The following is a 10,944-nucleotide window of genomic DNA, read 5'->3' on the forward strand; positions in this document are numbered from 1 at the left end:
ATCTAAGAAGAAGATGAAGATGATGGTGATGGCGAAGTTGGTGGTGTCATCTGCGTAGAACTTACTTCTTATTTTTCTGCTATTTTAGACTTTTCATGGCGACTTTGGCTTATTTGTACTCTTCAGTATTCTCTATGGCCACATTTCCTGTCTCTCTTTATTCTCCAAATTCTTTTTCTTGGAGTGACTTTAGATATATACACTGACTTTTGGAGCACTTACCCAGATATGATATATAACCTTATATCTGCCTGTTGCTCAGACTTTAGGGTATTTCATAGATTTAAAATACTTGATACATTTATTCTTGGTGGTTTATTTTCTATTTTCTTAAATGAGGTCATTGTTTTCAAGACAGGTAGCCCAGGTTGGCCTCCAATACTCTGCATAGCCAAGGCTGGCCTTGAACCCTTGGTCTTCCTGCCTCCACCTCCTGAGTCCTGGGATTTCAGGCATGTACCACCAAGACCCTGGCTCTTTTTCTTCTTTCCTTTATGTCCTTTCCTCTTTGGCAGACAGAGCCTCACTGTTTTGCTCAGGCCGGCCTGGAGCTTGTGACTCCTGAATGACATCCTGTTGTCTGCAGAAGCTGGTGTCAGTCTCTCACCTGAGAACACAGTGTGTTAAGTTGCACGCATAGATTTGGGTTGTCTGAGAGGAGCGGTTCCCCAGGCAAGCCTCTGTACTTCTTTCTGTTTCCCTGTAAGGTGGAAAGAGCCTGGAGAGTTACCATAATGTGTTAAAGGGTGTGTTAGTCCTTCAGGAGTTTACATTAGATTCTTTAGGCTTCTAGGGGGACTGGGTCTGGGCTACATTTTAGGCCTACTTGATACTACAGCTGGCCCAGGAGTGCAAACAGTCCCCCTTCCCCACCCTGCTGATCACCCCCTCTCTGAGACCCTAAAACTCCACCGTACATGTAATCTTTCCTTTCAACCATGTCTCCCTGGTAGCAAATTCCTTCCCAGTACCCAGTGGGGTGATCTGTACCTGGTTCAGACAGCTATCTCGGACAGACTGCTCACAGGAGAGAAGAGTGCAGTCCTTGTCAGGACTCTCAGGTCCCACAAAACCTGGGAATCTGTTGTGAGCAAGTCATCTACTGTCAGCTTGTTAGGCCTCATACAATCTTCTCAGTGTTGGCCGCTGACGTCTGAACTGTGGGGGTTGAGGGTGAGGCTGGTTCCTAGGTGTGGTACCTTTGTGAGCCACTCTGGGCTTTGGCCATTAGAGGTGAGACTTCCTTTTCCCTTGGGGTTAGGCAGGCAGGCTGGAAGTAGACTATAGATCCCTCAGAGCCCACAGGCTGAGCAAGACCTGGTGGAGTTGGTGGGCCAGTTGGCAGAGTTACTGTTTTAGCTCCTGCTGTAGAGAAGGTTTCTTCCCCCCTCCCCCCGCTGCCGAGACAGAGTTTCTCTTATGTAGCCTTGGCTGTCCTGGAACTGCAACTCACAGAGATCCTCCTGTCTCTGCCTCCCAAGTGCTAGGATTAAAGACAAGTGCCATCACTGCCCTGCGAAAAGGGTTGCTCTTAATGAGACTGATTCCCAGGAAGCTCTCCTTCCTGAGCTGTGAAAAACGTAACCCTTGACATCATCACCGGTACACTGTAGCAGAGCTGGTCTATTTTGGCACAGGTAGATTCTGGACTGTGCTCTCCGGGAGAAGCTCTGGTCTGAAGGTAGCCTGTGATGAGTCTCCTGTTTGCTCAGTGGGCTTGGACAAGTGTGTTCATCTCTGTCTGCCCCTTGTCATCTTGTCATCTTCACAGAGCGATGACGTAGTTTGGAAGAAATGCATTCTGAGAGTTCACATTATATGTGCCAGGCAACGCACAGGGCCTCCTACAGTTAGTCCAGCCCCATTCTGGTCTGTTTCCCTCTCCAGTCACCTGCATTTTGCCCCGCCCACTTACTCACCAATCACTCATTTACACTCTGTGTGGAGAGTCAGCCTTCCCTGGCTCGTGGGTATCTATGGTGAACAAGGTCCCCACCTTTTGGGGAGTGTTGTGAAGAGGGAGCGGCAAAGACAGAGGCTCTGAGGGAGGGGAGAATTTTGTTCCTAAGGAAGGGAAAAGAGTCCATTGTGATTGGAGAAAATCAGAGGTAGTTCCAGGTGAGGTTGGGAGGTGGCAAAGCTCGGAGTTAGGACAGCTTTGAGCTCCTTTTGCAGATTTTATTCTATGTGCGGAAGGAAGTAATTCGAGCCACTGAGTTGTCTTAGCGGGTGAAGGCCACACAAATCTGAGGATCCAAGTTCAACCTAGGGGAGGGAGACGAGCGACCACAGAAGTTGTTCTCAGACCAGCACAGGCACCCTGTGACATTCATGCACTCACAGTTACACATATCACACACACAGCAGTAAATACAGACTAAACAGCATTTGTAAAGAAGCACCTAAGCCCTGCGTGTGGGAAATGATCATAATCCTAGCACCGGGAAGGCAGAAGCAGGAGGATCTCCAGGAGTTCAAGGCCGTTCTCGGCTATGGGGTGAGTTTAAGGCAGTCTAGGCTGCATGAGACTTGTCTCAAAAAGCCAAAAGAAGATTATTGAGGGGCGTCTAAATGAGGGAGAGGCCTAGTCCAATGTTCACTTTGGAAAGGCTGTTCTGTTGTGTGAAGAATGGATGAGGGCCAGGTGGAGACAATTGAAGGCCAGACGAGAAGCTGTCATGGCCGACTGGGTGATAGGTGATCCTGGTTTAGGCCAAGGAGCTCACCATAATACAGACATGGAAAAGCAGAGACTCGAAGGCAGCTGACGGGACCAGGTAAAGAAATAAAAGGCTGTGGCCACCGAGGGAAAGGGCGTTAGAGACTGTGTAATGTGACGTTAACAGCCTGAGTGACAGACAGGTGGCAGTGATGCTCTTTAACAGACGGGCCCAGGGAGGCAAAGCCCTGGGCTGATGCAGGAGGTGTGAAGCCTATTTACTGACTTCAGTGTCCCTGCTTTTGGGGATTGGTAGGGTGTTGGGAGAGGTGCAGACAGGGGGTGGGGTGATCATCCCAGTTCTAGCTACCAGTCTTGTTTCTTGTCAGGATCCATGGTAGCATAATTAGTTGTGAGCTTACTGGGCCCCATACTTTGTAATGGCTGAGTTCACGCAGTTTAGCAGAACCAAGACATCGAGGGCAGGGCATCTTGTCCAAACGCATCATCACAGGGACCATTTTTTTTTCAAGACAGGGTTTCTCTGTAGCTTTGGAGCTCGTTCTGGAACTAGCTCTTGTAGACCAGGCTAGCCTCGAACTCACAGAGATCCACCTGCCTCTGCCTCCTGAGTGCTGGAATTAAAGGCGTGCGCCCATCGCCCGGCTAACAAAGACCATGTTTTCCAAGGCTCCTGGGGGCAGGATAAGGATGGGTGCTTAGAACGTCTCAGGAACTTGGTTTCAGGAGAGTATGAGGGAGTACAAGCACTGTCTAGCTTAAAAATAAGGATGGCGGGGTTGGAGAGGTGGCCCAGCTGTTAAGAGCACTGGCTGCTCTTCCAGATGACACAGGTTTGATACCCAATACCCACGTGGCAGCGCATAACAACCCCAGAAGGGATCCAGTACCCTCTTCTGGCCTCTTTGGACATCAGGCATACATGCAGACATACATGCAGATAAACACCCATATACCTAACTAACTAACTAACTAACTAACTAACTAACTAACTAACTAACTAGCTAAGGGATATGAAAGTATGGGGCTCAGGGAAATGGCACAGTGGTTAAGAGCACATCCTGCTCTTGTAGAGGTCCTGAGTGCAGTTCCCAGCACCTGCAGGGCAGCTTACACCTGTTAGTAGCTCCAATTCCAGGGCTTCTGACACCCTCACACAGACATTCATGCAGGCAAAACACCAATGAACATAAAATTTTTTTTACAAAAATTGAGGACAGCATTGTCTGACTTAGAGGTGGTGAAGTGTGTCTGGAGGTTTCTTCTCTGTCTCGCCCAGCCCCACTGGACCGGTTTCTCTCTGCCTGTCTGTTGAATGACCACTTAGAGGCTTCATATCAGTTACAACTGATGGCTCAGGCCTCTTTGTGGTTAGCTGTAACTAAAAATTAACTCATTTCTTTTAGTTTATATTTTATCATGAGGTTCGTGGCTTGCCGCTAATGTTTGGATCTCTTTCTCCTTTTGGTGGCGACATGGCATCGCCTCAACTCTGCCTACTCTCCTCTGTATCTTTGTTTTGGCCTAGCTTTATTCTGCTAAGCCATTGGCCGAAACAGCTTTATTCATCAACCAATAAAAACAACATGTATACCGAAGGCCATCCCACAGCAGTGACGTCCCATTACGTTTGTGTTTGAGCTGACAGGAATTATTTATTTGACATGAATTTGAGCTATGAAGGAGGATGGCAGTGCTGAGCAGTGATCAAAGGGGATGCCCTCTGACCCCAGCCTGCCTCCCAAGGGGTCTGTTCCTTGCTTCTGAAATTTTCCAAAACTCTAGGGGCTCAAGGGAAGCTGGGCTAGGGGAGAGCAGAGGTAAGGTCTCTACTAAGTCTGAAGAGCAGGGAGGAGCGGAGTCTCCTGGCCTTCATCCCATCAGAGCCAAGCTCATTAGAACGGTGACACGTGGTAGGTATGGTGTCCCTCTTTTTAGGTTCATTGTTCAACTCTATGAGAAGCTGATGACCATGGAATTTCCCTCTAGGGTGATTTCCATATACAGTTCTCTCAATGGTGGAAGAAATTTTACTTTTGTCAAGCATATTGCAGTGTTTGTCAAGTAGATGATGAGTAGGTGTAGTGAGATACCTCCGGTAGTTCTAGTAACCTTGTTTTCCAAATTAAAAAAAAATCAGGGTATGTAGTTTTGATATGACATCATAACAACACAACATTCCTGTGCGGGACAATCCCAGGACACGAGACTATTATGACTCATCTTTGGGGTTCAGCGCTTGCTCTCTCCATCTCAGCAGACTCTCTGGAGCCAGCCATGTGCTGTCATGCATAGCCTGCTGCTTTCGAGGCTCTGGGCTAGGCATATTTTGGTTTTCTACAAAACTTTTAATTGCTCATCGCCTCTCTCCTGCATTTAAAGAACGGCAATGATTCATGGTGAGTTTAGTTTGGCTTGGATGTAGTCTTCTTTGGGTGTGCCTGCTCCTGGGGCCAAGTTGCCTGCATCTTTTAGGGATTCATTGCAAACCAGGCCTGAGTTGTTTTTGTTTTTTTTTTTTTTTTTTTGGTTTTTCGAGACAGGGTTTCTCTGTGGTTTTGGAGCCCAGGCTGGTCTCGAACTCACACAGATCCGCCTGCCTCTGCCTCCCGAGTGCTGGGATTAAAGGCGTGCGCCACCACCTCCCGGCTCAGGCCTGAGTTTTGTCCTTAGCTGCTGGCTTACTCTAGTTCCGGGTCGGCCCCACTCTCTTCTCTGGATTCTCAGCATCTAGAATGTCTTCAGCCATGGGCAACAGAACATCTACAGAATAGTGATTCATTGTCCCCCCTTTACAAGAATTCTGAGGTGGGTGTCAGAGCTGCCATGGCAACTCAATGATGCTACCAAGAAGAAAGCATCTCCCTCTCCCCTTGCCAGTCCTTGACTTTGCCCTCATGCTAGTGGCTTCCTACTTCAAAGAAGGCTTCCTTTCATCTCCACAGCATGTATGCCTCCGAAAGAAAGAAGCGAAGTGGCAGTTTGTATCAAGAATACTAAAGCAGGGACTGGAGAGATGGCTCAGAGGTTAAGAACACTGGCTGCTCTTCCAGAGGATGCGGGTTCAATTCCCAGCACCCGCAAGGCCGCTCATAACTATCTGTAACTCTAGTTCCAGGGGATCTGACAGCCTCATACAAACATACATGTAGGCAAAACAACAATACACATAAAATAAAATTAAATTGTTAAAAAAGGATACAGAAACTTCTTAGTTTGTGGTCATCTCTAGTTCAAAAAACATGGAGGAAGTGATTCATTTGGACTAAATTTATTGCTTCTCAGACCAGACCTGTTTTTTAAAAATTTATTATTTATTTATTTATTTATTTATTTATTTATTTATTTATTTTTGGTTTTTCGAGACAGGGTTTCTCTGTGGCTTTGGAGCCTGTCCTGGAACTAGCTCTGTAGACTAGGCTGGTCTTGAACTCACAGAGATCCGCCTGCCTCTGCCTCCTGAGTGCTGGGATTAAAGGCGTGCGCCACCACCGCCCGGCTTATTTTTTTTCTTTTTTGAGACAGGGTTTCTCTGTATCTCTGGAGCCTGTCCTGGAACTAGCTCTTGTAGACCAGGCTGTCCTCAAACTCACAAAAGTCTGCCAGCCTTTGCCTCCCGAGTGATGGGATTAAAGGTGTGCGCCACCAATGCCTGGCTCAGACTTGGAGTTTTAAGAATGACCCTCATTTACAGTATAGCAAACTGTCCCCAGATACAGTGACCTGATTGCTCATCACATCCACGAGGGTGGCCCAGGCTCTGCTGGGTAGTTCATCTCCCCATGCGGTATAGCTGAGGTCATTCATGCGTGCAGCTGCGAGCTCAATAGAATGTCTGGGTTAATATTTCTTATTTACATTTATTTGGTTTTTTGTATCTCTGCCTGTCCTGGAACTCACTCTGTAGACCAGGCTGTCCTTGATCTCAGAGATTCACCTGTCTCTGCCTCTGTTGGGATTAAAGGTGTGTGCCACCACTGCCCAGCGTATTTATTTTAATGAATTAATCAACTAATTTATATATTTCTGCATATCTCTGTGTATGTGCACATGCATGCGGAGGCCAGAAGTCAACATGGAGGGCAAGTCCTCAGGAGCTGTCCACCTTGGGTGTTTTGAGTCAGGGTCTCACTTGCTGACTAGGCTCGGCTTGACTGGCCTGTGAGCTCTCGGTGTCAGACTATCTCTGCCAGTGCCCCTGTGGTAAAGGTAAATCATAGGGTGAAGCCCAAGTCAGTGTGGAAAGGGACTTCACCAAGGCACAAATCCCAGGAGATATAGTTGGTTGGCGCCAAGCACTGTATACCTGTCACAGTATGAAAGAAGGGAGAGTGAGCATGAGGTATGGAATTCATGTGTTTGCTACAGTGGATAAGGGCTGATTAGTGTTTTTCCATACTGCAAGCACCAAAACCAATATGGCTCATGGCCAGAAGACAAGGAATGGATGTAGAATATTAAGGAGTATTGCATATTAAAGTCTCTATTTACACCCACTGAAAAACGTATTTTATGTTCCTGGCTTGAGCACCTCTGAGTTTCAATGCTTTGATTCTGTGGCAGAATTAAGTGGTGGATGTCCTGCTGACCCTCTTCCATGCGAGGAGCTGTGTGATGGGGACACATCTTGTCCCCAGGGACACAAGTGCTGCAGCACTGGCTGTGGCCATGCCTGCCGAGGAGACATCCAGGGAGGTATGTTGGTTCTTTGGGAGGAGAGCCACAAGTGCCCGTTGGGTACCAGGTAAGCTTGGAGGAGCTTCCTATGGATGCTTTGCTGGGGGAGCCTGTTGTCATCTTTACAACCCTCTATCTCCATCCCAATTCCTTCCAGGGTTAAAGGTTAACGCTGGCATGGAAAGAGCTAGAGGAGGGAGGTGTGGTAACAAAGCTTCCTTCTGGGCTCTGCTGTGGGTATGCTTTGTGACTGGGATAAATAATCCCCTCTTTTGGGGCCTGCTTCCTCTGTCCAGTAAAGTTGCCCAATATCACTGGTTGTTTGGATCAATTTTTGTTTGTTTTTGAGATAGGGTCTCATTATGTAGTCCAGGTTGGCCTTAAACTCAGAACCCTGGCTTAATCCCCATGAGCTGGTTTTACAGGTCTGAGATACTGCTCTCAGATCTCTCTCTCTCCTCTCCTTTTCTTCCTCCCTTCCCCCCCCCCCCTTTCAACCTCTGTTTATTTGTTTTTGTTTTTTAGACAGGGTCTCCTGTAACTCAGGCTGACTGAACTTTCCCTGTAGCTCAAGATGACCTTGAACTTCTGACCTTCCTATTTGCATCACCTGCTTGCAGGGGTCCCAGGCACGAGGCACCACGTCCAGTTGTGCACTGCTGGGGACTGAACCCAGGCCTTCTCGGTTGTTGAGCAAACACCGTGTATTTGCTGAGCTACATTCCCAGCCCATTAGTTTGTTTATGTCTCTAGGCAATGTCCACCCCTTTGTCTGTACGTACACACAGCTTGTTAGGGAAGACAAGTAAGTTACAGATGCCCCTTGACTGTCATGGGACCTGACCTGACAAATCCATGGGAAATGGCAAATTTTGTAAGTTGAAAGTCTATTTAATAATCTTGTCTTAGTTACTGTTGCTGTGATGAAACACCATGGCCAAAAACAAATTGGGGAGGAAAGGGTTTCTTTGGTTTACAGTTCCACATTGTAGTCTATCAAAGAAGGAAGTCAGGGCAGGACTTCAAACAAGGCAGGATCCTGGAGGCAGAAGCTGATGCAGAGGCCATGAAGGGTGCTGCTCCCTGGCTTGCTCCCCATGGTTTTCCCAGTGTATTTTCTTTTTCTTTTTAAATTTTATTTGACTTTATTTCGTGCGCATTGGTATAACGATGTCAGATTCTTTTGAACTGGAGTTACAGACAGCTGCGAGCTGCCACGTGGGTGCTGGGAATTGAACTCGGGTCCTTTGGAGGAGCAGTCAGTGCTCTTAATCACTGAGCCATCTCACCAGCCCCTATTTTATTTTGTTTTGTTTTATTTTGTTCTTCAAGGCTGGGTTTCTCTATGTAGTCCTGACTGTCCTAGAACTTGCTCTATAGCCCAGGGTGGCCTCCAATTTACAGAGATCTGCCTGCCTCTGCCTCCTGAGTGCATGCACCACCATGCCCAGCTCAGCCTGCTTTATTATAGAACCCAGACTGCCAGCCCAGGGATGGTACTACCCAGAATGGGCTGGGCCTTTCCACGTCAATCACTAATTAGGAAAATGCCTTACAGCCAGATCTTATGGAGACATTTCTCAGTTAAGGTTTCCTCCTTTCAGAATACTCTAGTTTGTATCAAGTGGACATAAAACTAGCCAGCACAACTCTCAACCCGCAAAACCCTTCTACCTTTGCAATACACAGAACCCACTGTAGAGTATCAGTTGTATGCCATGGTAATCCTATGGCAGGCTGTGAGTTGTGACTGCTGCCACCCAACACTGAAAGCAAGTATTGCATATTGCTGATCTGGGAAAAAAGGGAAGTTGAATATTAAAGGAGCCTTCCTCCTGAATTTGTACTGTTCTTGTACCCTTGAGAAACGATACTATGACAAATTCATGTACACACACATATCACATACATACATGCACACCCCCCACATACATACACGTACTTACACACATAATACACTACTCACACACCACACACACAACACATACTGCATATACCAAACAAATACACCACACACACTATGCATATACCACAAGCACACACATGTACCCACATTCCATACACACATGACTCACACCACACACATACACACATACACACATGTACGCACACACACAAACTTAGATAAAAGAAGACTTATACAGGATTAGGGTGGCACAAAGCAGGGGCATAAAACTTGTAGGGTGGCAGATGAGGCATTGACATGAAATTCAGTGGTGGGGGAATGCAGGACCTTGTCTCTCCGCTTATAGCTCTACTGGCATGTCTGCATTCTACCAGCCCCAAAAAGTGGGCTTTGGGAGTCCTATGTCAGAGGTGTTTGGCTGTATAGTGTCTCAGTCCTCCAGCGTCCCTGCTTCCAGCCACACCTAGTTGGGAGTCAGGGTTGGTTCCCCTGGGCCCTGAATCTAAAAGTTGTAGGTGGAAATTTGGGAAGAGAGGAGCCAGCTCTCTGTCTTTCCCTGTGCTGGTGTTCTCCACAGGGCGGGATGGCCATTGTCCCAGAATCCTGGTGGGCCTGTGTATTGTCAACTGCATGGTGGATGAGAACTGTCAACCCGGGGAAAAGTGCTGCAAGTCAGGCTGTGGCCGCTTCTGCATCCCCCGGCTCCAGTCACTCAAACAGCTCACAGACTCCAACGGGACTGATGGGGCTAATCCTAAATTAGGTGAGTATTGCCCATGATGACCTTTGACCGGCTTGAAGTTGACAGCTTTTACTGCTGTTAACACTCCCCTGTTAGCTACCGGGAAGGCTTCTGAAGGCCATGAAGAATGTAGTTAGGGAGAAAGATCCTGAATCACACACCATACCCTTCATATGGATGTGGTGGGATTACTGTGCTTACAGTGGGCGTGGCTCTCTGTGGTAGAGATAGGAGGGCTGGGGGCAGGGCAACAAAACAGATTGTATTTGTACCCAGCAGATACCATTCCTATTTGATAACCGGACATGAGGGGCCAACTTCTAAGTGGCAAGAGTCTTCAGAACCAGTTAGGAAGTCCATCAAGGCTTCCAGGGCGGAAGGGAAATGGCTGGGCAGGGGAGCCCGAAAGGCATCGCTGTGACCTGAAAGGTCTTCTCTTTGCAGAGGCTGGAGCATCCTAGCTTTCCTGACTGTCTGGGGCTCCAGGAATCTTATGGAAGCCAAGAGGGGTGACGTCCTGGGGCTTGTGACATTCCCGCAATTATCAGCCCTTCTCTTCTTTGCTTTTACTGCTGCCTGGATCACATGGAACAGCCCTGGGGACAGATACTTCTCTTTCCCAATAAAGCGCTGGCATGGACCCTCTTGTCTGTACTGTGCAGGGGCTCAGATGAGGATGGAGCTAGTGGGTTTGCCTGTGCATGGCGCTGGCCTATGAAACCTATGGATTAAAGAAAGATAGCAGATTCCTTTTTTTAAATGTAACACATATGAAGAAGAGTATTAATGTGTAACCTGAAATGATAGTTAAATAAATTAGTCATTGCATGGAGCTCCAGTAAAAGGTTAATGTGTAACACCTTTGGCAATCTTGGATGAGTTTAGTCATCTTGGAAATAATACATCCTGATTTGTTTTTTTTTATTTTTTTATTTTTTT

General features: G+C 47.3%; 1 protein-coding gene across 1 annotated transcript in view; it reads left to right on the plus strand.

Moving 5' to 3' along the window:
• Positions 1-10,833, plus strand: part of Wfdc3 (WAP four-disulfide core domain 3) — a 17,327-nt gene extending 6,494 nt beyond the window's left edge. Inside the window, 3 exon segments of the mRNA XM_013352232.2 lie at positions 7,251-7,375; positions 9,841-10,026; positions 10,450-10,833. Coding sequence (XP_013207686.1) covers positions 7,251-7,375; positions 9,841-10,026; positions 10,450-10,466 — 328 coding nt within the window. The 3' untranslated portion in view covers positions 10,467-10,833.
• Positions 10,834-10,944: the final 111 nt, after the last annotated feature.

This window comes from Microtus ochrogaster, linkage group LG8, assembly GCF_000317375.1.
Source record: "Microtus ochrogaster isolate Prairie Vole_2 linkage group LG8, MicOch1.0, whole genome shotgun sequence".
Classification (NCBI taxonomy): domain Eukaryota; kingdom Metazoa; phylum Chordata; class Mammalia; order Rodentia; family Cricetidae; genus Microtus; species Microtus ochrogaster.